At 40.3% G+C, this 27,119-nt stretch overlaps 1 protein-coding gene across 5 annotated transcripts in view; it reads right to left on the reverse strand.

The window, feature by feature from the left end:
- Positions 1-609: 609 nt before the first annotated feature.
- Positions 610-27,119, reverse strand: part of pde7a (phosphodiesterase 7A) — a 38,166-nt gene continuing 11,656 nt past the window's right edge. Inside the window, exons 2-14 of one of the 5 annotated variants that reach the window (XM_053487645.1) lie at positions 13,553-13,613; positions 12,202-12,234; positions 11,501-11,587; positions 8,560-8,711; positions 8,020-8,083; positions 6,862-6,957; positions 5,801-5,901; positions 5,582-5,713; positions 5,407-5,498; positions 5,179-5,323; positions 4,932-5,028; positions 4,751-4,831; positions 610-3,206 (exon numbers count right to left, since the gene is read on the reverse strand). In XM_053487645.1, coding sequence (XP_053343620.1) covers positions 3,016-3,206; positions 4,751-4,831; positions 4,932-5,028; positions 5,179-5,323; positions 5,407-5,498; positions 5,582-5,713; positions 5,801-5,901; positions 6,862-6,957; positions 8,020-8,083; positions 8,560-8,711; positions 11,501-11,587; positions 12,202-12,234; positions 13,553-13,613 — 1,332 coding nt within the window. In that variant the 3' untranslated portion in view covers positions 610-3,015. Of the gene's footprint in view, positions 3,207-4,750; positions 4,832-4,931; positions 5,029-5,178; positions 5,324-5,406; positions 5,499-5,581; positions 5,714-5,800; positions 5,902-6,861; positions 6,958-8,019; positions 8,084-8,559; positions 8,712-11,500; positions 11,591-12,201; positions 12,235-13,552; positions 13,614-19,165; positions 19,226-27,119 lie in introns of those variants that run through there. The other 4 variants (XM_053487644.1, XM_053487648.1, XM_053487647.1 and 1 more) reach the window with 4 other exon arrangements.

Here is a 27,119-nt window from a genome sequence, read left to right on the forward strand (position 1 = left end):
TTTCCACTACTAGAGGAATATACTAACTTTCAGTTATTATTTTCCTAGTGGAGCATCTTTACTGTATTGGGGAATCACTATGGGGGACTGGCTTTCACTGAGATTAGCTTTTACAGTTGAAGGATAATTCCCTAACAGTGCCAAGTGTAAATCTCTTTCTGTTGAATTATGTCCTCTAATGCCAAATAATTACATGGTTAAAGAATCATTTCAGTATTTTAGAACCAGTTTTATTAATGGAGGATATTTTCCAATAGCGGCTGTCCATTCCCAGGTCCAGACTTCGGTTAGGAAAATGTGATGTTTTTATTCATCTGGAGCTGTTTCAGGTCAGCCGTTTTTGTACGACACTACTGACTCAAAAAAAAAAAAATTGGAATGTGATAAAGTTTATACAACAGAATGGCGAGTTAAAAGACCAACATGAACCTCAGCTGGATGCTCCAGAAGTTTGAGTTTTATCCTACTTAAGGCGCTAGTATTTTTCTTTAAGTTAGCAATGAGTTGTCATCTCGATCACCATCAGCCTGCAGGGGGTGATATTCATCAACCGCTAAAGAAAAAGAAAACGAAACAAACCCAGATTTTGTCATTCAGTACCATGAAACATCATGTCAACCATTTTTATTCATCAAAAATGCAACTGCAACAAGCATGTATCAAAAAGTCTGTACGACAAAGCCTTTACAAAATGGCTTGACACTTAAGTCTTCTCCCCGAAATGGCTGTTACAACAAATTGTAAACAGTTGTTTTTTTGTTTTTTTTTAATCAACAGTCTTACAGCACTTACAACAAAAATACAAATCAGCTAAAATAAGAAAAAAAGAAAAGGGAAAAAAAAAAAAGCACCTGCTCTCTTTCAAACTGGAAAGAGATGCACACACAAAAAAAAAAAAACACCCACAACTGCACCACCTGTACAGAGTAACAAAAAAGAATGGAATGTTCATTCAATGTTGAAAAAAAAACAACTAATTATTAAATCATTTTATCCTCCATATATTAAATTTTTTTTTTTAATCTCCCATGACAGAAGGCAAAGGGCTGGACGAGAATCAAACGGACGTGATGATGCGCTTTAATGAAAATACAAGCTGGTTTGGTCACTTAGCTTTGTGCATAGTTTTAAGGCATCGTTTTGAAGCAGTCGTCCGGATGGAGAGCTCGACTGTGGCTGAGACACATTCTGAAATGGAGTCTAGATCTACGTCTGTCGTCTGCGGTTAGCCGGCGGCAGGGGGAAGGGGACAGCTACCTATAAAAGGCACCTTTTCGCTTCCTCTTTTCTTCCAGCGGAGTGATGAGCAGGTTTGCGAGACCCTGAGCGAGATCCGTGGAGATTCCAGTCAGCTACATGTCCCGTGTGGCACGAGGCTCGATCCAGGGCTCAGGAGAATTGGCGTGTACGTGGAGTGACGGAAGCGGAAAAAAGGGGGGTAAGTGGTGGGAATGACGGAGGGGAAAGGTGAGGAGGAAGGGAGGCGATGACTCTGAGGAATTGGAAGAGGAACAGATAAGGAAAGGGTAGATCAGTGAGCAGAGTGATGGAGGGGAAGTGAAGGTCAGGGTGGCGGGATAGAAGGTGAATGGTGGATCAGTGGAAGGAATGATGTAGGGGGAAATGTGGGGTTGGAGTAACTGATGGAAAATGGATAGTCCGATGACAGAGATGGAGGGGAAAGGAAGGATCAGAGGATGGAAGGATAAAAAGGAAAGACGAGTGGGTGGAACAACAAAGGGAAGTAAAGTTCAGAGGGTGGAGCGGTTGAAGACGAATGGTGGATCAGTGGATGGAATGATGGAGGGGAGAAAATAGAGTCATTAGAATAACTGATGGAAAAGGGAGATTCAGGTGGCGGAGAGATGGAGGAGAAAGGGTGGATAGAAGGGGAAAATGAGTGAGAGAAGCAGGAGAGAAGAAGAGGAGGATCATAACGTGGAGTGATGAAAAAGGGATCGCAGGATAGAGTGAAACAGAGGCGTGACGGAATTGAGTGACAGCAGGGAAAAGTAGGATCAGGAGGCAGGGTGAAGGAGGACAAGAGAGGATGGATGTGTGGAGTGTCGGAGGGGAAGGGAGGAAAGCCGGTCCCTGGTCCTTTCACAGCAGAAGCAGCTGCGCGTCCGAATCATGTGGCACCAGAATCTGGAGTGCAGGGAGAGAATTTTACGACGGAGCACAAAATGGCGCTTGTATGGCATCTGGCATTTCAGACCGACTCGAGTGCAGTCCCTCGGTTGCTTTTTTTTTTGTTCAGTACATCAGCAGTAACACAACAGTTCAAAAACATGTAAAAGTGGTTCTTCACATCTGTGCTTAAAGGCAAAAAAAAAAAAAGAAAAAAGAAATCACAGAACCAACATGATTCATTTATAACAATGACAACAAAAAAGACAATCTGTAAACAGTCTTCGTAGAGGCAGCAAATGACTGGGCTCTTCACATTTGTCTTTTTTTTTTTTTTCTCTTTCAGTTTTGTACACAAGAAGGAAGATTCGTTTGCAAAATGCAACAACACACACACACACCTACACACACCCACACTCACACATACACACACTGTCTCTTGGCGCAGTTGTTTAAAAACTTGTCGCGTGAATACTCTTGGTGTTTGAGTGATTCTTTTTTTAGGGGGGGGGGGGGAATGGCACTTTGACCCAGCAGAAGGGATCCATCAGGTTCAATCCATCGTTCCCCAGTTCCCCCAGCTGAGTTCGATTAGCGAGGCTTTCCCCGGATGAAAACGAAATCAAAACAATTTAAATAAATAAAACATGACGTTAAAAAGGAGAAAGAAAAAAAAAAAGGTGTAAGAGTAAGATCGAAAACTCGCAGCAGGAGCTGAATGAGGTATCCATGTATTGCTCTATGTGGAAGGGAAAAAAATAAAAAGGAGTTAAAATTAAATAAATTAAATCAGTGGTTGGTTTGAGATGGGGAGGGTGAGCAAATCAGAAGTGATCAAAGCGGAAGGGCGGGGCAGGGGAGGGGCAGGGGCGAGGCGAGGCAGTGTCAGGACTCGACGCTTCCCTGAGGTAAGGCTCTGGAGCCGCTGTCCTGCTCGAACTCGGCCTCCTCGGGCTGCAGGGCCTTCCAGCTGGCTTTGTTCAGGCACAGGTGACCCAGCATGGTCTGAGAGAGCCACGTGTCCGAGAAACGAGCCCACTCGGCGAACAGCGGCTCCACGACGTACGTCATGAAACCTGCAGGAAGATACGAAGACAGAGAAATCGGCATCAGCGTGTAGATCATCACTGTTCAAACCATCAGAAGGCTTCTTTTTTTTTTATAGACCTGCTGCAGTCACATGACTACCATGACTTCAATCAATTAGGCTACTACGTATTTTTGTTGATGATTACATTTGAGGTGTATTTCAGCCGAAAAAGGTGATTACCTGACGCTTCGTAACAGATAAAAGAGTAACCTAGCGACTGTTCTGCTGCCGCGGCTCCTGTTTTGCTGACTATTTTCATATGCGGTATTTTGTTCTGGACTTTGGAGATCATTTAAAAGAGAAGCAAGCATGTAAAAATGGATGAAGAAGGTATTAAGAGTATTAATTTTTATGTAGTTTGATGTGTTCTCATAACATGATTACTTCAGACGCCGTGCAAAAATGTGATTCCTCCTGGATTTAATGGCGTTCGCTAGCGTCGGCATGAGCGTCAACTCGTACAGTAGGTTGCCGCGGATCATAAAGACGATGCTATCGAACGTATTGTGCTTTACACTTAAGTAACATTAACACTGACATTTCAAGCTCTCTAATTACCAGCTAACTAGCTGTTCTGGATTTAAATCCCCAATAGCGTTAAATGAAAATTTAGTGCGCTATGTAGGGTGTATAATCCCTTGTTCCATACACCAAGTAGTGCCTTGATCAGGGCTTAGAGAGGGATTTGGGATTCAGCCTTGTATTAGAAGCTTCTCAGCTTCGTAGCTGTGTGTTTGCCAACACAACCGAACATCACGGACAGTTCAGAGGCGATTCGGTACGACTCCCTTAGGAGTGATTACTTTGGATAAGTGTTGTTTAAGATGATATAACGTTGTCGGATGTGTTTTCTTGCTGTGTTTTGGGACTGGTGTCTGGTAAATTTTGCCATGCAGAAATGGGCAGGACCATAGCAGACAGACGTCATGATATTAAGTGCAAAAGATCTATACAGGAGTTTTTATTTGCAAATTTTAGAAATCGAAACAATATTTTTTTGTATAAATATAGCATAAAAAAATGTGAGACGAGAGAGAAAAATGGATTTCTGACTAAATTACGCTGTCGTTTCGTGGCTGGTTCTCAAAGTGGCATCTTGGTGCAAGGTGCCGCTGACGAAATGCCTAACGCAGGCGTTTTAGCTTTTCTATGTACAGTTATGCATTTTAGTTGTTTATTAAATTTTTTATCCTAATGAATTGCGATATATCTGTATCCTATATCCAGCATTGTCACTTTCTCAAAATCAAAGTAAGTGACGCAAACAGACTAAATGATCGAGGTTCTAAACTTCCTGTCTAGACGTGCTGTGATAGCTGCCGTGTTAAACGATAAGCTCGCTGTCCTTCATCAGAATGAAAAAGCGTCCCTGATGTCGGAGTTCGAGGTAGCGTTTATTAAGCTTATTGTATTTTATAACAGAGATAAATCCAATGGCGCCTCCTGATAACGTAAACCCTGATTTTATTGGTTACAAGACCTCGCGGCGGACAGATCGCCGTGTCCCCGTGTCCGCGCTGGCAGTCTTACCGATCTGAACATCAGCTATGGAGTTGGCGGTGCTGTCGCACAGTGGGCTCACTTCAAGTTTGTGCTTTTTCTCGATATCTCCTAAACACACAGGAAAGAAAAGTGTCACGCTGATTGATCGGTTTGATCGGATTGATTGAACTGTCAGCACTCGCATCATGGCGAAGGTGTGCGGAAGTACCTTGGTGGAAGAATTCCTCTGTCACCTTTTCACTCCACTGCTTGCTGAGTTCCCAAGGCCTACACGGGTTACAGATGTCTGCACACTTCAGGGCCATCTGTATACACACACATATTTTTAGTTATTTATATAAAAACACATCCATAATTTTCCCCTTTGGACTTCAACCCATATGCCAAATATCAATCTGTCCACCTGTGAATCATTTCCGCAGATTGTCTTTGTCTGTTTTTCAAAGCGTGCTCACCTGCAGGATGAAGTGACGGTGAGAGGCGTTTCCCAGACACAGCTCCTCCTGGTCCAGGTGTGTCCTGAACCTGGACAGGTATTCGTTCTGCCTGCTGATGTCTGTGGCCAGGATCAGAGACCCCAACTGCCTCTCCATGTTCACACTGAGCACAGAGAGATCACCAGCTCAGACACGGACACGGGTTAGGCGCGGCAGCAGTATAATGCGCATAACGCGGATACTGACCTGTCCTCTTTCGGAAGATGCGAAAAGAGCGCCGTCTCTCGTAGCAAACCCACTGCAGACCTCCAGTGATGGTTCTCCAGAACTGAGGTATTCTATACACACACAAACACACACACACACCGTTAGGACAGCACTAGATTAAGATTAACGAGACAAGAATGCTTTAAAGTCTCACCCTGTACAAAGAGGCTAGGTAATGGTTGGTTTTGATGAGGAAAGGCTGATTGACCCCGGGGTGGTCCAGGTCGTGAGTGGCTGCTGCCAGCAGGCCCAAGAGGATATCACAGGAAGTGAGGGACTTGGCAAGCTGCAGAAATATACGATTAGACACATACGCCGAATAGAACATCATGCAGAAAGCATTTACGGATGTGTAGAAGTGTGAGAGGTATACCTTCGGCTCCTTCAGGTAACAGTGCATGGCCTGGGTCACGTCAGCAGCATGGACCGAGTTATGGTACGGGTTGTGGTTGTGGTAATCCTCCTGAACCAGAACTGAAAAGAGCGCCAATACATAAATGTGAAATCGTTAAACATGCAAACAGGCTTCATTCCAAATATATATTTAGGAATGGTATAATAGTAATGTTAATGTTGTTAAAAAATTATTCGATATGATAGAAAAGTGCCATTGTGAGAAATAAAGACCAGCAACAAAGACTGAATTAGAAAATGAATGAATTAATTAACTTTTAATTTACTGTCTCGGCTCTTAATTACTCTTTTCTTTCCTCTTTATTTAGCTGTAAAAAGTTATTACAGTAATGAGTTTTGATTGTGCAGAATAACAGAACGCAGTTCTGAGAGTAAAAACTCCCTTTATGTCTCTATATAATCTCCTGATACACTAATGCACTTATCCCAGTGTTTCACCAGAGCTTGGACACCATCAAGGTACAAAGTTTTCTCAGTACGCCGGAGTCACGATCGACATGTGAACACGCCGGTCTCTCAGGAACTCCTTTAATGCCCCAAACATGTGGAAATGGCATAAACCGAGGTCAGGACTGTACACGTGGCAGTTCCTGTAATGTGCAAGTGGTGTTGGTGAATGGTTGTGTGTACAGTTCCCACAGACGGATGCATCTCTTGCACAAGTTGATGACAAATTATCTGGCTCTGTGCCACCTCGGCCGGGATCGTCATCAACGGATGTACGGCCTTCTTTAAAATATTGCACCCTTTAAATGTTTTTTTCTGGGACAAACCGTCCCATCACCAGTTTGCACTTGAAAGTCCTCTGTTAATGTCAAATGCTATTACTCCTTTATAGACCAGAAATTTCACCGCAAGTCCCGGTTTGACTTGAACACCTGTTTTATGTTAAAACTAAATACTGTAAGGCTGTATCAGGAAGTAAAAGGGTCTCCAAACATTTAACACATCATTTTGCTTTGCACACGTGGGTGGGATTTATTCATTACAAATGATTTCCTTATGTGCGTGTTTACTCACCTAAAAAGCGTCGTACTTTAACCATGTCTAACTGGAAGAGCTCAATTAAGCCGTAATGATTTAGCAGGTGTAAGGTCAAGTAGATTAGACTGTTTCCTGAAAAATACAAAGGGGAAAGAAAGACATAAGAGTTAATGTTATACCTCTTCATACCATAGAATGGAATTGAATGCAAAAGTATATATACCTTGCATTTTTCTTGCATTTCTTACTTTTCTTACACAACATGTATAAACGATGCACAAAAATATCAGTCTGTAATTCTAAAAGAAAAATTTTGCATGCATGGCTCGCCTATTAGGAACCATTCTTCCAAATCCTAAATACTCCTGAATCTATTCCTTAATCCATGTTGCATACTGAAATTCAACAACGTAATTTTCCTTATATACACTTTCTTTTATTTTAATGTAGTCTTGAGGAATAGTTCTCCAGGCCTTTCAGAAGAACTTGTTAGAATAGCCCAGGAATAGGTGTATTTTTGGCGGGTTTTTGTCTCTTGTTTTCAGTCCAGTCCCTGAGCAGTTTCAGTTATGTTTTTGGAGTTTTTATGTTTTGTTAAGCTGCACAGTGACCTATGAATCATTCAAGCGTAAAAAAAACACCTAACTTAATGCATGAACCAGTGAGAAACAGGTGTAGGCCGTTTCAGGCCGGAGATTAATATACTAGTGATGCTGACTGCTGAGTGGGTGGAATAGACGAGAGGGGAAATAAGGTTGCTGCTGTGGTTATTACACAAACAACCAATTCTTGAATTGTATTCTATGCAATTTGCAGTCTTTCAGAGGAAATAAAACATTTGTTCCCTTTTCTTTAATCTGCATCATTTAATTTATTATGAAAAACATAAGAAGACCTTAAGACTTGTGCTCAGTACTGTATATAGAATTAGAAAAACGTAACACTAAAAATAAGCGTTCTAGCTGCAGAAACATTCATTTATATTGCTCAAATATGAGTCGCCCGTTATGATGCGCACATTCACATGCTTTATCTGACCAGCAGATGGAAGCGTTGATCAAAAACACAGAGTTGAACATCTGTCTCAGTGGCCTGTGGCTTTTAAGAGGCGAATACCAGCATGATGCACTGAACACCCCAACACACACACACTTACTCGAGCGTCGTGGTCCTGAACGCTTTTAAAGCACTTACCGTTCGTCAGTCTGTCGAAGAGGAAAATGTCAAAATTCCAGCTTCCAACCTTTTCCAACATGCACTGCAAAAAAGAGATAAGCAGGAAGTTAAAAGAGATAAAACTGTGTATATTTGGTCCAACTGTACCTGATAAATATGTTATATTATTAAACACATCACCGTGACATTATTCAGATGACACGAGTAGACATTTTAAAGAACACTAATGGCTTTATCATTTACACACATTTTGTATTCATTTACTATTTAACTCATGTTTTTCTGAAAAGGATGTCCAAACATTAATGATTGATTCACAAGTTAAACAAAAATAACTTTTTTTTTTACCCCGGCATACAGTAAAGAACGGAAGCAGTTGCGCATTACTGGCTCGTTATCTCTTAAAATGCAAAGCGTCGCTTTGAATAAGATCATTTGCATGACATTTACATTTACACATGCAAAAGAAGGCTGTACAATCCTGAACGCTAAACATCCCACGTCGAGAGCTTTTGGTTGTCGGATTGAGCCGCGTGTGAGGGAGGACTTAACACACACCCTGGCTTGTCCGCAGTAATCGTCGTCCAGGATGTGCAGGGGGTTCAGGTGCGGAGCTCCCCGCAATAACCGGGACGACAGGAGGTGACGCTGGAAACTAAAAAGTCTGCGGATCCTCCGGGCCGGAATCGATCCCGCTGACTCGGCACGGGCTAAAAAAAAAAAAAAAAAAATTTTACATTAAAAACACATACACACATCGCTGTGAAATCATTACAGCAGCAGGTAATTACACCATGTAATAGTCTGGAATTTTCCGCTGTGTGGGCGCACATGTGCGTTTACCACAGACAAGCACTTGGGGCCACATATACAAAAACATTTGAAATTCTAAATTTTTTCCGCAGAATTCTAACACTTTTTGCCAATTCTGGCTTGTAATTTAAGTCAAAATTCTGCGTCAGGATTCTGAAGGAAAAAGATCGAGAATTTTGAGGGATAAAAAAAAAAAAAACTGAATTCTGAAGGAAAAAACATCAATAATTCTAAGAAAAAATAAATAAATAAGAACTGTAAAGGTAAAGGGGGAAAAAATTCAGAATTCTAAGGAATTTTTTTTATTAATTCTGGGGGGAAAAAAAGGTCAGCATTATGAGGGGAAAAACACCAGAATTCCGATTTAAACGTTTGAATAAAAAAAAAAACAAAAAAAAAAAACATCTAGAATGTTGGGGAAAAAGAAATCTTTAAGAATTCTGTGGGGAAGCGTCAAAAATTCGGAGGTAAAAAAAGTCAGAATTCCGATGAAAATGTTATAATTTCGAGTTTAAAGTCGGAAATCATAACTCTGAGGGAAAAAAGGTAAAGCAAATTTTTTATGGGGCTTTAATTCACTTCCCTATTTTTCCTTTAACTAAGGAGAACTATTTTTTATTTTATTTTATTTTTTTATTCCAAATATGTACTTCTAAAACACGTCTGACGCCAGATGCAGGGCAGATGCTTAAATACCCCAAATTTGGTCAAACTTGTCTAGAGTTCGGTAATACTCCAAATTTGTCTCACTCAGTCTTTCTGACCTGGAGGTCGTTTTTTAAAAGGAAAATGTTCCTCATCAAGCTTAAAACTTGAAACTTCTTTTTACTCGAAAACACTTAGTGTGAGATAATTGGATCAAATTATGACTGCGTAGTTGTTGAAATCCTTTTCCTCACGTCATGCCTGTCTCTTACTAAAATGTTTACATAGTGTCAAGTGTAAAGGTTTTAGTTTTGCATTTATATGGTCGAGTCACATATTGAAATGTTTACTGACTGAATAAACGACTCCCCTTTACAATACAGTGAAACGCTTTTGGTATTTTTTTTTTTCTTTTACCCCTGGGTTTCTTTTTTTAAAAACAGGAACTGGATCAAGATTCCCGTCATACGCTCCAGATGTGGCAGATAGAAATCAAAGTCAAGACAAAGCACTGAAGTATTCCTTTAATGCACAGAAACGTACATTTGGAGTTATGCCATCTGTCGTGTTCAGCTTCCTCTGATGGATCCGACGTCATTCAGAAGCCTGAGGCGTAAAGTTTTTCATGAAGAAAGGCAGCGGGTCATAAACCAGCGTTACGGGTAATAACCCGAGGCGGCCCTGTGCACTTCGTGGATTAAAGTGAACGAGGGAGGTGATTGATTAACGCTGCATTGTTATGCAAGAAGAAATGTGCTTGTTGCTGCCAAGGGGCACGAAGGGGCCGAGTGCTGACGCTGTGACTCACATGAAAACCCTGCTGCCAGGTACGAAAAAAGTTCAGCTCCTGCCTGACGCGGGTGTAACACAGTGACGAACAGGAACAGCTCGGATATAAAATATTAAACAGCCAGCCATCCTGTCTCAGCACTGGTTTGGGAAGTTCTCCAGTATAATGTGTGACTCCTGGGTTTTAATAGTTTAGAGCGTACAACCCTTTTTTCGGCCAGGGTTACAGGGAACATTTTCTAGAGCTAATGAGTTGACGGACGAGAACTTCACAGTTCCTGGATGAAGTCCTGATTTGCATTTTCATAACATCATTATGCAAAATATCAAACAATCAAGATTTTATGATTTTATTACTTTTTTCTTCTTTGAACAGACAGTGTTTTCAACCGGCTACTTATTCATAAATCTGAGTGATACCAGGATACTTCATCCAGAGAATATTATGTTTCCATTAGAAACAGTAGCAGCCGTAGCAGGTGGAGTGGAGGTGGTTGAGGCTCCTTTATGATCCTACAGGTGGCGCTCTAAACTGGTCAAAATATGGCAGGCAGCACAGCCTCACGTGTGGTAGGAGCAAATTATTTGCTAAGGATGTTTAGAATTGTAACGAAAAATTTCTGGAAAATATAATTGATAGTTACAAACTCGCAATATGAACTGAATCAGCACCCAGATATCGTGATATCGTATCGGATGGTCCCTCTGTTGATTCCCATGTCTAATGTTTAGTATCCCGAACTAATTATATAAACTCAAATGAAAGAATATACTCCTGTAAGCTTTATCAACTTCAGTACTGTGTATAATGGACCCTATGCATGTTTAATGAGCATATTTGTATTTGTATTTGACGAGATAAACCCATGTCAGGTTGGAAGTTTGTCTTCTACAGTATTCTTTCTAGTGAATGGGAACTGATTTCAGGTAGGAACTAATGTGAGGAACTGAAGAAAGGCAAGACCACACGATGTCACGGGATTGGTACGAGTGACCGTCAGAGCCGACCGCATAGGTTTAGCTGCTTTAATCTGACATTTGCATAGAATTACGAAAAGCTCTCGCACCATCACTTTCTGAAATCATGGTTCTAAGTCGAGTACATACACACAAAAAATAAATACAATCTGTCCCTGGGTTGTGCACCTACTATGTTCTCTCTCAACTAAGTTTTTTCCAGTATACAGTGTATAAAATAGCAGCTCATATTACAGCGTATGTGTAAAGAACTGCTCCATCGTCTGGTACTTACAGTGTAAGGTGCGGAAATCGACACCCAGGTACGGGTGCGAGCCTCTTCGTTCGGGTTCGAATCCTACCTGGCTCCTCACTCTCACATCTCCTAGAAGGCATCAACACAAAGTTCCTCAAGAGGTTTGTAAGCGAAAAAAAAAGGCTTAGCCTAGTGCTGGACACACACACACACACACACACACACACACACGTATATACACAGAGCCAAAATGTGGGATAAAGGGCAAGAAGAGCAAGAGAGAGAGAGAGAGAGAAAGCATGCAGCTCCATGCTGGGATGAGAAAGGCATTAGTATTCAGACTGGCACAAGCGAGGTAAACGCCAGGGAAGAAAGGCAAGCTTGTGCCTCAGCCCAAGTCAGAATGAAAAAGGGGGAGGGGGGGGGGGTGGATGGGGAGTCAAAGGGACTTCAATGAGGTTGGCCAAAGCTCTCGAGCCACATCTGTTAAGTTCTCATTCAATAGGGCTTTTCATGAGACTGTGTATCAGGGACAGCAGGGGGAAAAACATAAAGGAAAAAATATAACAATAATAATAATAATAATAATAATAATAATAAAGCTTGCATAGAATTGTACTGAGTAATGGCAGCCTCCAACAGGTCAAGTCACTAGTGATTGGTGTACATGTGCATTAAATACGTGAATAAATATAAAATAGGTAAATAAAGGACAGCCTCCCACCAGTACATTTACTTACTTGAAAACAGCTGTTTGAATATAACACAAGCCCCTAGCAAAATACCAAAACTGTGAATTACTATTACATAAAGAAACACTATCGTTGTTTAGAAAATAATAAAGAAAAGTTAAGAAATCATTCAAACAAAGGCAGTAAATTTTTTTTAAAAAGCATTCAAAAGATCTGACAGAAAAATATACCAAAGTGTAGTAGCTCACATCACGCATGCAAACAGGAAGTAACCACACCAGACCACGCATGCAGGAGTAGGGGAAGCCGCTAAGGATGGACAAGCCAAGGGCGAGAGGGGGGTTATGTGGGGTGAGGTGGAGGGGTTTCGCTAGATAACGGGCATCGTTGTTACGCAACCACAGCAGCTTTTTTTCTCTCTGGCAAAAACTCCCGGGTTTCGTTAGCAACGTGACCTTTGACCTCAGCCCTGTAAACCTGTCCTGAGTTAGGCGAGAATGCCACCGGGTGCGTTCTCCAGCGGCGACGCCTGCCTCGCGCTCCGGCTGCGCGGAGGAGTTCCTCGGGTGGGGTGGAGGGGTGATAACTGGACGCTCTTGTTTACTCTTACGACAAGACTGTTTGGACTGGTTTATCGCTCGCGGCTCGAAATAAAAGTAGCGGGTCAGGGTGAGGTTGGTGTTTTTTTTGGCTCGAGGCTTCGGAAAGTACCGTTTATCAAAGCTTTTAAAAATTTCACTGCGCGTTTACACGACCTTCAGGGGCGATGTTTGTGTAGCTGAGAATTATTGCTCATAAATTTTAACAGGAGGCTTTAACAAGAATTGAAAAAAAAAAGAGGGGAAAAAAAAATGAAGTTTAAATACGATTAATAAAAATTCCTCCATTAGCATGGATATTAAGATGTGTTGGAAATAACTAGAATTAAGGATGTTTGACTTGATATTTTGGACTCCTTGAGGTGTGTTCGTCAGGACCAGGATGTTGCGGGAGACAAAAAAAAAAAAAAAAAAGTCGCACAAAACAGTGGCGTAAACAGTGTCGGATTTCTTCACAGTACAGCTCTGTCGGGAAAAAAAATGCAGAAGCATCTGTTTAATGTCACTGTAGCGTTGTGTAACAGGAAACATGAGCTGGTCTCACCATCGAGCCGGGGTCAAAAGGTCACCGGGAATCTGGGTAGTATCTCTGTTAACCAGATTTACTCTAATCAAATCACACCAGATTTCAAAGGCAAGATCCTGAAGCGCTTTAAACTCTTCTCCCGATGAGATTATCCGAGGCTGTGTGATTGACGGGTTCAGGTATCCACTACACACTGAATGGTGCGATCAGGGTGTGTGTGTGTGTGTGTGTGTGTGTGTGTGTGTGTGTGTGTGTTAGTACATACTTCGCTTACCTAGCATACGAATATACAGAGCAGTTTGATCAGAACTGTCGTAGGAGATTGCGCCTCGTCTCTGAAGAGGAAAAGAAAAGAGGTGTGAGTGGTGACAAATCACTTGGAAATTTTATGCTAAAGAAAAAAAAAATTGTCTTGCATTAAAAGGCACAATCAGCAATCTTAGCACAAGTGGGGTGAAATGAATCATGCACAAATAACGCTGTTATGACTTAATTTTATTGTTTGTTTTGTTTTATTTCTCTGTAGCTTCATACATTTAGCAGAACCTCGAAATTAGTTTTAAACCAAATTCGTAGAAAATCTGAATTTCCTACAGAAACTTATCCAGTGTAAATAATTTATAACATTAAAAAAATTATTATTTACTTTAGAAACATTTAAATCTGCCAAGGGTTTGTTTAAAATCCTACTGTACATTTTTATTGATTAAAAAAAAAAGCTTAAAAGTTTAAACAAATACAGGCGCAGCCTTAAAAAAAAAAAGCATACACACCTTCAAAACACACACACAGGATTATCTTTATTTACCTGCAGCATTAAGGCATTCTAGCGATGTGTTTTGATGGTACTTTTATCAGATTGTGTCATGATGCAAGGAGAGCAGCAAATAAGGTGTTTTTTTTGTTTTTTTTTAAAGGTGCAATAAGTGTTTTTTTTTGTTTGTTTTTTAAAGAACACACACACCGATAAATTAAAACAACAACAACATAAGCATAGCCTTTGACCTTTCAGCGACTTCAAAGAGATTTAGCGCGTGACTGATGCTGACCTCCGATCAGACTTCACGCATCATGTGACAGACGCAGCCAGACGCCGGAACGTAAACAAACGCACAATGTTTTCCTCGAGTAACTCTGAGGTGCCATTTTTAAGTGCAAACAGCATGTGTGTGTGTTCCTCACACTGCTGTACTTCTACAGAATAGTGCTTAACCTTCAGGGACTGGACCATCTCACAAACACTGATCCACACACGCACGCGCACACACACACACACACACACGCACACACAGAGACAGTAACTTCAGCTCCACAGGAGGACACAAGGTTCTGAATTAAGCACGCCTCATCTCTCCTGTTTAATCTTCTCGTCCATTTCCTGCCTTGCTACGCTAAGCCGGCAGGTGATTAACACACAAACACCACCTCGCACCTCGTCGCGTGAAGCGAGTGTGTTACAAAAGGGCAGGTTATCCAGCGCAAACGTGAGAAAATAAAAGCAAACCTCACCGTCCAAACCGATCCCTATTGCTTACGTGCATCTATAAAACAAACACCACAGAGATTAGGAATAAAAGGGGGAAAGAAAAAAAAAAATACATCTAAAAATGTATCATAACCCCATTACAGACAATTCTGTCTTGAATCAATTGACCAAAAAAAAAAAAAAGGACCACAATTCATACACTCTTTAAAAAAAAAGACTGGACTCCATCACAAATTAATTTAAAAGAAAAAACAAAATTACCATCATTCATACTTTTTCAACCAACCTGACATAAGCAACTTCTAGAAAACAGAAAATTAGTTCTGAAACTCTTTTGCAAAAAGTTTCCAGATTTTATTTTTTTTATAAATAAAGAAATAAATATATACATCATAATAATTTACATATGCATTATGCCTCTTAAATACATGCATAATTTTTATTACGAGGGTCAAACTGGGACTTAAAAGCGGTTGATGTTTACAAACGACAGTGCGGTGATGAGACTCTTACTCGCAATAAAACATTTAAACGGTGGAAACATTTGAAGGAAGGCCGTACGTCCGTGGACGACGATCCCGGCCGAGGTGGCTCAGAGCCCACTATAGTTGAATGGAAACGACGAGTGGAACGTCCGATTCTTGAATATCAACATCGATAACTTGCGTCCAAGTTGAGGAAGAGAGACATCTGTCTGTGGGAAGTGTACACACAATCATTCACCAGCACATCACAGTCCTGCCCTCGCTCCAAGCCATTTCCACATGTTTGCTCAATTTAAGGAGTTCCTGGGAGGCCAGCAGAAAACCTTCTACCCTGATGGTGTCCAAGCGGTAGTGAAACGCTAGGATAAGTGTATTAGTGTAGCAGGGGATTATATAGCGGCATTTTACTCTCAGAACTCTGTCCTGCTTTGACTTGAACGACCCTACAGACTACACAGAAATTAAGAGAAGAAAACATTTTTTTTATAATTGCATATTATATTAAAATATAACATTTTAAAGCAAATGTCCAATGCACATACTGCACACATATTACATTCATTTAAAAACTCTAACATCAACAACTACAAATCAATTCGCACCCTGAACCAAAATTAAATGTAAACCAAAAACAATGCCATGAGGTTGTTACTATCTCATGCAAGCCTTCATTAAATTGTACGTCCTCTAGCGAATTAACATTTCGCCTTCTACTCTTCGCTACAATTTGCTGTGTTTAAAACCATCTGACAAACGACTGAGTGTGAATGTAACAGTCATTTCAAAGAACTGTTAAAGAAAGAAAAAGAAAAAACCCTACGAACTATTCAGAAATCTTTCTGCATGATGGCGCAGGAGGGAAGGAGACGAGGCTGAAAAGCTAAAGACCTGGCTCGTCTTGTACTGGCTTTACTTCACACACACGCGCACACACACACACACTAGTACAGCTTTTAGATGGCTGGACGTAGTGTCCCCAGATGGCACACAATTCAGCATTTGACGTCAATGGACAACCAATTTGCATACTTGATTTTTAGCCATTATCAGTCCTGCTTTGCTTTCAGGCTCCGCAAACACAATTATGAAATCATTTAAAGTAAGGAAAGCATATTTTTTTTTCCCTTCCGAGCAAAAAAACAAAACAAATAAATGATTTTTGCACAAAATGCAGAAGAAAAAAAAAATCTTAAAAATCATACTTAATGCACCGTCTAGCGGAAACCAAAATGTAGCGCTTTTTTTTTTTTTTTTTTTTTCCTTAAACAAAGGCTTGTACTGTGATTCGAGTGTGTACGTCTTTGTAATTGCCTCTATAAAAGATAAACCCAGGGATGACTGCTCGGAGTCTGTGTCCAGTGCAGGATTCAAACCAGGCTCTGTGCAGTAACGGCATGCGACTTGCTAGGGGACATGACAACACTTCTGGTTGAACAGGCAGACTTCAAGCGACGAGCACGCTGCCTGTTGAGTCATTTCTCCGTCTACAAGCGGTGTGTTTGCACACACCGCACGGCGTTCGGCGTGTGAGTAATCACGAGCAGGGGGTGCTGAGAAGAGCGTGCCCATATGGCACGGGTGTTACCGAGGACTGGTATAACCCCGAGGAGAGCAGAATAACGTCACCTGCTTTAGCATGAAAACTCTCAGCGGGCCATCGCGAGGCCTCATGAGGACATCCTGTGACTTCAGGGGATTTTGGAGAACAAAAATATTTCCTCTTCTTCGGCAAATACAAACCTGCTTTGTGTTCTTAGGGGGGGGAACAAAAAAAAGTACAAAACAAAAGCACGATCAGAAGCATTTATAAACTTGATGAGGAATTTCAGCCCCGCTTTGAGGTCGCTATTTGAACAGGTTAGCTGGGCGATGAATTGCGGAGCCGCATGCCAACTGCTACACAACAGCGAGGTGCGAACCAAGTTAAAGGCTCTTGTCAGTTTTCACGTACATGCTGGAGCCAAGCGACGGAGCGCAGACGCACAGCCTGCACATTACAGTCAGCCGGTAAAGAATAATACGCTTGGGTTTCTTTCTTCTCTAAACAATTCCCTTCTTAATAAATGAGAATCAACTAGTGTAACATCTTTCAAAGAAATGCAACACATGGGGTTTTGGATGCAGCAACCATGTTCTGTAAAAATGCTGAAAAATGAGGAACCTTACAAGAAAATGATGGTCAAATCTGATGAGCTAATTTGCTTTGTTTACATAATACAGAAATCTGGTCCAAATCTATTCATCTAGTTACAAGACTAGAGAAGTGAATTATGGGTAGATGACCAATTCCATTCCATAGCTATTGTCAATTGTATTCAATGTCTATTGTCTGAGCCGTCTCAAGCGACACTAATTCAAATAAAAGTTCCTAATAAACATAAACTGCTGCGTAACTACTATTAAACGTATCGATTAAATGTCATACAAAGCGATAATACTTTCCCGACCATTTTCTTTTTCAAACTCCAGTCCAGCAGATGGCGTTAACGCACTAATTAACCATGATTTCAAAAGAACAAGAAACACAAATCATGGGTATTTGGGGGAAAATATACGAAATTTGTATTTTCTGTGGGGTTTGTTTAAGGAATTTGCCAACTTTTGAGTATCTGAGGAGCTTCGAGGAGCCCTTATAAAACGGCAGTTTTACTGAGCATCCTGCAAAACCACCCACAGTTCACAGTGACTTCCTGCTTCTTTTTTGCAGCTTTCATTTTGTTCTTTTGCATAAAATACGGTTGCATGTATCATGTGCTGCTTTTTTTTTCTATCATGCAATTATTGACTGTAACTTTTAATTTTGTGTTGGAATAATTGCTCACTTATCTTCTATACCGCTTTATCCTGTATTCAGGGTCGTGGGGAACGGGAGCCTATCCCAGGAGGCTCAGGGGACGAGGCAGGGTACACCCCGGACAGCTTGCCAATCCATCGCAGGGCACACACACACACACACACACTCACTCACTACGGGCAATTTGGGAACGCCAATTAGCCTAACCTGCATATCTTTGGACTGTGGGAGGAAACCGGTGTACCCGGAGGAAACCCACCAAGCATGGGGAGAAGATGCAAACTTCATGCACGCAGAGATGGGAATCAAGCCTGGCCGGGAAACGAACCTGGACCCTGGAGGTGCAAGGCGACAGTGCTAACCACTACGACTTTTGTGCAGTACTTAGACAGGATGTAGTACTTTACTGAACCATCAAGAAAAACCTGCATGGTTCGACATTATTGGGAAAAACTTAAAATTATCAGCAATCACGTAGGAAAAGCAAACGCTTCAGGTCTGCCTTGACAAAAAAAATTATCAGTGTAATGAAGTGGACTTACTGCTCATATAATAAGAGCAAAAATAATAACATTAAACCTGATTTGCAGCTCTAATAATTTCAGTAATTCCAATTTATTTGTTCGGTCCCTAGGTAACCAGCTACCTGTTATACAGTTTTAATCTATTTTATAAAACATGATTCATCCATTCGAGTCTGATTTTGTTCTCAATCCATCCCGTCTACTCGTCTCGTTTTCTTTAGGCTCATGGATGATTGCGAGAGATTCATGCCGATGCGTAATCAAAGAATCCTTTAACGATGGGCCGAACTGTACACCGTCTGCAGGCACGGATTTTGGGCTGAATTTGGATAAACAGTGATCAGTTTCGATTTCCAACATGAGGGCAATGGCATTCCCTCGTCCAAGGTGACTGTTATGGCTGTAACCGGGACGAGTCCAGCACACACTCACTCACTGATCAGCTGTGCCACGCAGCGGGTACAAAGACTTCCAAAAGAGGGCAGAGTCATGCACATAGAGGTTAAGCACACTAAAAGAATTTGTTAGATGTTTTATTAGTGACACAAAAATAAATAATAATAATCTGCAAAAAGCTAGAGTTGAACTCAAAACTTACCTTGCAGAAAATCCATCTGATTAGAAAGACAATTACAGACCAGATTAGAGCTATTCCCATTGGACCTTGAGGACACAGATGAGCATAGTCTCGGACTCCAAGTGTGGGAGTGTGTGTTACTGTGCGTGTCAGAGTGTGGGCGTACGTGTGCGTATGTGTGTGTGTGTGTGTGTGTATCAGAGTCTCCAGCTTAAGGCCCAGACAGCGTGCTGAGTGCTGAGCTTAGTGCAGCTGTCTTAGCCGTGCTGCCGTCACCTGACCGCACAATCATGGGACAGGCGCCATGGAGAGACACAGACATACACAAACCAGCTGTCCATGATGACCATGAATGCCTCGCTGGAATAAACTCCACCCCCACGCACCCCACAAAAACCCCCTGCAGCCTCCAAGCGACGGCGAATCAGAGCAGCGGCCGCATTGACGCATACAGGAGGAGGGACACGGATGTACCGAGCACGCTCCCGTCTCCTCATCAGCGCAGCGCTAATGCACACTGTACACTCTGTTTACTACTTCCAGCATCACAAAGAATGATTAGGACACAACGTTTTTCTTACTTTTGCATTTTCCTACACCTTCCTTTATTTATTTCCTTTTTTATTTAAATTAAAAGCTGTGACATTATTTATATACATAGCCATTATATTTTGAGTAACGCATCGCCTTCCACATGCCCCCATTAGCAGACTCCTCCTTGCTCATTAATATTAAATGGTCTTAACAATGATTTGCGTTATGTCTAAAATCGTATAAATCTAATATTATTTATATATATTAGCTTTTACTGAGAAAGATCTTTTGTACCGTTCTGCCGGTTATGCCGCGTGCTGATTGGTCGCTCTGAACCTTTGTTCAGCCACACAGCGACCTATGAAATCGTTCAAGTGTAAAAAACATCTAATTTAAGTCCTGACCCAGTGAGAAACAGGTGCAGATGATGCCAGATGATCGGCCGGTGATTAGTGTACAGGTGATGCTGAATGGTTGGAAATGAGCTCGCTGCTGAGGTTGTTCCATAAACAGACAATTTTTAATTCTGTATCTTCGGGCACCCAGCAGTCTGTCCTATTCCCTTCATTTAATCAACATCAGTTAACATGAAGAAATTGGGAACTTTAACTTTTTCCACAGTGATGCAGGTTACTGTTTCAATTTACTAAATATAGAAATTTTATAAATTTTTATTTGCATTTAACGTTGCATAATGAACTTCATATTCATTATACAACAGTTAGTTCCGACAGTGTGATCTGATTGGGCGAGAGCGATTCCAGGAATGAGGATAGACTTTACAGGCACTGAGGCATTTAATTATCTGCATCACTCGGCGTCCCATGTGTTCTACAGTCGGTAATTACACTAACTGTCGGCCGCAGCAGGGGTGAAAGTAACCAAAACCCGGAAGTTAATGCAGGTGATATTCTAAAGTGGAATAAGTAGAAATATAAAGCGATTTACAGTACTGTCCACCACCTGCATGGTTTATCCTGCTCAAATTTTGACTACATAGTACTGATGATAATTTAAAACGATTTCCACCCCTGTTAATTACACTTGATAATTACATTTAGGCATTTGGCAGATGACTTTATCCAGAGCAACTTACTTTTTTTTTTATATATCTCATTACACATCTGAGCAGTTGAGGGTTCAGGGCCGCGCTCAAGAGTCCAACCGTGGCAACTTGGTGCTTGTGTGGTTTTGAACCTGGGATCTTCTGAACCGTAGTCCAATGCCTTAACCACTGAGCTACCCCTGACCCTAGGCTTCGTGTTGGCGAAGCAAAAAAAAACTGGTTAAATGAACAACAGCATTTGTGGAACTGTTGTATAAAAGCAATATCTCACACGAGGTCATGATGTTGTACTGAATATCATCATGGCTGTGATACCAACATCACCCTCACACAAGTGTGATATTGATTAATCATCAGTCATGAAGACTCAATAGAGACTCCTTCCATTAACATTAAATATACATTTCCTAGAGGAAACTTGAACATTAACCTATAAAAATTATGATAAGTATAATTGTCGATATTTGTTAATATGGAATTGCCCATATAGTATAAAGCATCATATTTAAAAAATGAAAAAAAGTATATATTTTAAAAACAATTTTTAAGAAGAACTGCATTATAAAAATTTTTTTATCTTGGTTACAAACATTTCCATGTCCAGACATACAATTTATTACAAAGGAAATTTATACACCATCCATATTACTTGTTTTTATACAGGTCAATATGGAGCGATTTTAAATATTTCCCTATAATTTAAACCGTACTCCATATCGCCAAACACCTAATGAGTCATTCTTTCTTGAACACAGCTCTCCAGAATGGCTTTGGATGCTGCAGCATTACAAATTCCCTTTAGTGAACCCAACAGGTCTGACCCCGTATTCATCATCATGACGCCTCCCATGAGCTTTTGTAGTTAAATGAACACAAACCTTCACAGCAATGCTCCAGAATCTGGTGGAAAGCCTTCCCGGAACTGAAAAATGCAGCTTCTAACAACAAATTAAAACCAATTCAATATTAACAACCATGGTTCTGGAATATGAGGTTTTTAACGTTTAGGTGTCTGTATACTTTTGACTGTATAGTGCATATTTTAAAATATATTGCTTTTCCATGTGAGCGTAACCAAATGTGAAGATGGCGGGGGCTTTTTTTTTTTTTTTTTTTGGCAACAATGTCATTTTCAAATGTAGTTTTGAAGCAAATCTAGGGCATCGTGACTACACCTGAATTTAAATGAAATATCCATTGTTAACCAAGTATGCGTCATGTTCAAATCCATTTCCCAGCCACAGCCTTGGCCTTGCGAACACCTCGTTTTGAGAACAGGTGTGCAATCAAACGCTCTCCCGCAGCCCAAATTAGGCCTGTCGTAGCATTGACATCACCACATATGTCTGTGGAGGAGAGTTTCCACAAATAGACTCGCAGCACGTTGGGCGAACCGAACACCGCACCGCGGGCGCTACGACACACACAAGACTTCTCGCTGTTTCTCACATGACTTTCCACACGACGCGGACTTATTTAAAGGGTGCGATTTTAACTGCGACTTCTACTGTCTGGAAATAATCTTCTACACACGAGCCCTGAGCTTGAACACACACCCACACGAGAGAGCTCCTACTCTGACTCTATCTTGGTTGAATATGCAAACTCATCTCTGTATGTTCACAGGGTCACATATTGAACCACACACACACACACACACACAACGAGGGAGCTGCCGGAGACGTGGGTGGGCGAGAGGCCTGCGGTTCGAGGGATGAAGCACGCAACTGCTGATTCCCAAACCAAACACAGGAAATGTTAAAGATGTTTGCGTGTGACCACGTGTCCCCGGGAGAGAGGGAGGAAACGAAGATGACAGTCATCAGAAGAGTCACACTTCCGTTATGATAAAAACCATCGGTCACATGTTATCTGCGAGCTGCTTGATCATTCAAGCATGAATGTTATCTCGGGGACAGACTGCAACTGGGTCAGTGGCCACGCCCACTGGTCATAAACTTAGTGTTGTGCTGTTACAGGAAAATAATCAACGACACAGTGGTGTAAAAGAGGGTTTCCCCCCCCCCGCCTCATCACCAACACTTTCCAAAGGGTTTTATTTCTCTTCCACAACAGGAATCTTCCAGCTTCGGCATTTTTATTTATTCAACAGTGTCATGTCATGCTTTTATTCGTTTTTAGATACATTTAGTATAATTAGTTATTTTATATATATATATATATATATATATATATATATATATATATATATTAGTTCCTGTTATCACTTACAGTGTAGTAGCAGTCATCACTGCACTTTCTCTGGAAGTTAAGACTCAAGAAACCGAAAAATCACAATAAAAATAATGTAGTCTGACTTTTGTTAGTGTTACTTAACAATTACAAAGTGCTAATACTGGAGACTCCTTCCAAAAATGTGAAAAACATCTCCTTGGAGCATACTACGCAGTAAAACATTTGAACGTTTTAAAAAAGGCCGTACATCCATGAATCATACCGGATACTGCATTCCTTCGCGTGAACATTCAGCGAGTAGAACGTCTGATCCTGGAAAACCTACATCGTCAATCATTCGCAAACACCACTTGCACATGCAGGAAATTACCTGGGAGTTATTGCCACATCCCCTGTACAGTCCTGACCCAACCCAAGCCATGTTTATAAAAAAAAAAAAAAAAAAAAAGGCAATAAAGGAGTTCCTGGGAGGCCAGTGTTTCAGACATGAATCAGACCAGCACTCCAATTATCCGGTATACTAAAAAAAAAAAAAAAAAAACTTCTTTCTACCTTGATGGTATCCAAGCTCTAGTAAAACCCTAAAATAAGTGCATTATTCTAGCAGGGGATTACATAGAGAAATAACGGGAGACAATCAAATCAAAAGTCCTGCTTTGACCTGAACGATGCTTAAGAAGACATTTTTTAAATCTGTATTTCACTAGTCTTGGCTATCTGGAAAGCCTGCTATAATAGAAATCCTTGTGAATTCTCTGTTGCTATAGAAATGAAGATGGTTTAGAATGAGAACAATATCATCTTGTTTCTGGAATAGGAACTTAACCAAACCCTCTGACCAATCAGAATAAAGAATTCATCAGTGAAGAGGTTTCATTATTTAATTCAATTTATTTAATATAAATTATCATATTATATTATTACAAGCTAAAAGGAATGGTTTTAAAATCAAACGTAAAAAAAAAAATTTGAATATAATAAAACAGCTGTGTACTTCTTCACTGGCTTTCTCGCCGCTCAGACGTGCAGACGTAAACACAGAGCAGGTGCTCACTTCTAGTACAAAATGAGCTTCCTTGACTTTAAGAGCTTCTAGTAACATTTATTGATGTTAATTCACATTCAAATTGCTGAGAAACAATAATAAAAAAAAATTAAAAAAATCTGTTGTGCTGTTGTGCAGACAACCTCCTAATCATTCTCAACAAAAAAATATCCGGTGGTGAAATTCTGCTGCCGGTATACAGCGTAACCTTCGTATGCATATATATATTTATATAATGTTTGACTATATAAGTCCGCCAAAGGTCTCCAGGACGTGACATTCACTTCTTCATAAAGTGTCCATGCGGAGGTCGCCTCGTCCGGCGTCACGTCCCTTCCTTCATACACCTTCAGACGGTTTCTGTTTCCTTTCCCCTTTAGCGTAATAACGGTCAGTTTATCAGCACTTCATTCTTCCTCATGCTATCAGCTGCAGGCACACGCCAAAAAAAAAAAAGAGCAAGCGAAAGAGGAAGCCGCGCCGACTCCTGTTCACTCTCAGCCTGACTCTGATTAAAGGAACAGTGCTCGGGTTCATAAATTCAGAGCTCCTTTATGAGTTATAGCAGGCCGCTGTGAGACGCTGCATGACTGCACAGTACATTCCTGTAGGAGCCGGGCCATAAACCAGACGAGACTTTTACAGCACTGCTAATGGAGCTGAGCGGCCCCTCGCACAAACCTACTGCCTGCACAGAAGAGGAAAAAAAAAACAAAAAAAACTTTTTCGAAATAGTTTAGCACCAAACCGAGACAAAGGAGATGCACAGAGCAGGGCACAAATATGACTCTCTGACCTTTTGCTCAATATTGGCGGTAAATGTTGTGGAAGCTTCAGATTAGGCTACAGATATCCTGAAATTTTCCTCCAAGGGAATAAAATTGTAGCTAATCTTATATCCTTACTTCGAAAAAATTTTATATGGAAAAAGCTGCATTTTAAGCTTACATCTGAGCGTTAGTTAAAAAAATAAAAACTGGTTGTTTAATAAATATACAACCTACTTTGAAACTTAATTTTATTTATAAAATTTTATTATAATAATATTAATAATAATAATAATTCTACACTATATTTTAACCGAAAGAATTTTAATTTTTTTTTATTTTTTATATTTAGGTGTATAAGGTATACAGACATCTATATTAGGTATGTATATTTTTTATTATTTATACTACTCATTTCACGTCTTTAAGCTCAAAATATGGCAGCCAATGAAAACAGAGAAGAGGTGTTCCCTACTTCATCAGTTCAATAAATAATCTGGTCGAATTATCAGGAATTATATTAATAATAAATACGCATTGTTTTTTAAAAATATGATCATAACCACTCAGTAAAAAATCATGCATCAATATGTGTTTTTCAAGCAGTTTATTGTTCCAGACAGCAAAGCAATCCCTTTTTTTTTCTGCTTTTGAATCGACAAAGCAAAACATACAGGGCGTTTATCCACTGTGAGCAATTATGTAATTATATGAAGAACAAGCACAATGAGAAGCAATAAACACACACGTACACGCCGTCCACACCAAATCACACCGAAGCATCATGAATCAACAAATGACATTATCTCCATCCAGTGCTAATTTGATGGTAATTTTTTTTTCCCCTCTTCTTCCAAAAAAAGGTCAGGGAAACCTGCGAACACGGGTCGGCGCGTGTTCCCTGACCCTGAGCAAACTGCTTTTTATAGACCGTTTCATATCAGGAGCGAGTCGTGTGACTTTACTTCATTCAAAGCTTAAATTCATATTGGACTCGTTGCAACATTTTATAACAAAAAATTGCTTGTTTTTAAATTAAACCGCATTTCATCACATTCATTGGGGGGTGGGGGGTGGGGGGGGGGGTGGGTGAGGTTATCCGAGGCTCATGAACGAGGCTTTAAGGTCAGAAATATTTATAGTGAATAAATAAATAAATATTTAGCAAGTTTCCTATAAATTTAAGATACAAAACTAGGTAGTGCAGTTTATATTTTTTAGATTATTAGATAAACTTACAAATGTTTTATTTAAAATTCAAATAATGTATGAATAAAAAAGAAAAAACACAGCTTTTGGCAGAAAATATGAACATTGGCTCGACTTGGAGGTTTTGCAAATACTAGGGGTTTGCAGGGGGATCGCTGCTTCTTCTTCTTTTGAGTTTATGTGCAGTTGGTGTATTAACACCACCTAGTGGACTGGAGTGTGGAGCGGAAGGAGGGCAGGAGGACGAGATTACTGGCTGTATAAAACGTGTCAATTAAACAACCAACAACATGAGCTGCACAGCATTTCAGAGTTTATTAAATAGTTTTAATAGTTACACTGATATAAATACACCGAAATATATATATATATATATATATATATATATATATATTTTTTTTTTTTTTTTTTGTTGTTGTTTTTTTTTTTTTAAGTGCTTGTGTTTACTTCCTCTTATACCACAGTTTTTGTTTTGTTATTTTGTAATTAAAGTGCGACATCAACTTTTTTTCCATTTACAGAGCTGGGAAATGCCAACAGAACAAGTTAGTTCAGCTACAAACTGACAAACCGCTTCCTTGTGTGAAGTTAATAATATAAAGACGTTGCCTTTTTTATTTGGAGCTGCAGTATTGTAGAACTGACCAATCAGGAAGATGAAGGAAACGCACAAAAGCATGCTGTTACAGGAAAATCATCAACGACATACAGGCGTAATTTCGGCCCACACTGCGCAAAGTGGAAGTTTAATTGTGAAACGTGATGGAGAGGGCCAGTTGTAGCAAGTTTAAAACTGTCACACAGTGTTCTCACACACACACACACACACACACACATAAACGTGCATGCGGATAAGAGCATAATGTTTTGTGTCATGCACCATTTTGCATGCATGTGTGGGTAAAAGATAATATTCAAATAACATTCAAATAACATTTGCGTAATGCTTTGAAAAAAGTTGAATAATAATGTAATTATCTGATTTTTATACGCAACCATCGCAAGTCATAAGCTATTTGGCTACATGTGATCATTTGTAAATATTATTTACAGGCTGTGCATGATGATGGTGACGTGTATGGAGTCACATGTGATGCACAACACTTTTTTTTTTTTTTTTTTTGAGTTTTTAACATTTGTCTTTGCTTCAGACAAATT

The sequence above is a fragment of the Clarias gariepinus genome, chromosome 26 (genome assembly GCF_024256425.1).
Source record: "Clarias gariepinus isolate MV-2021 ecotype Netherlands chromosome 26, CGAR_prim_01v2, whole genome shotgun sequence".
Classification (NCBI taxonomy): Eukaryota; Metazoa; Chordata; class Actinopteri; order Siluriformes; family Clariidae; genus Clarias; species Clarias gariepinus.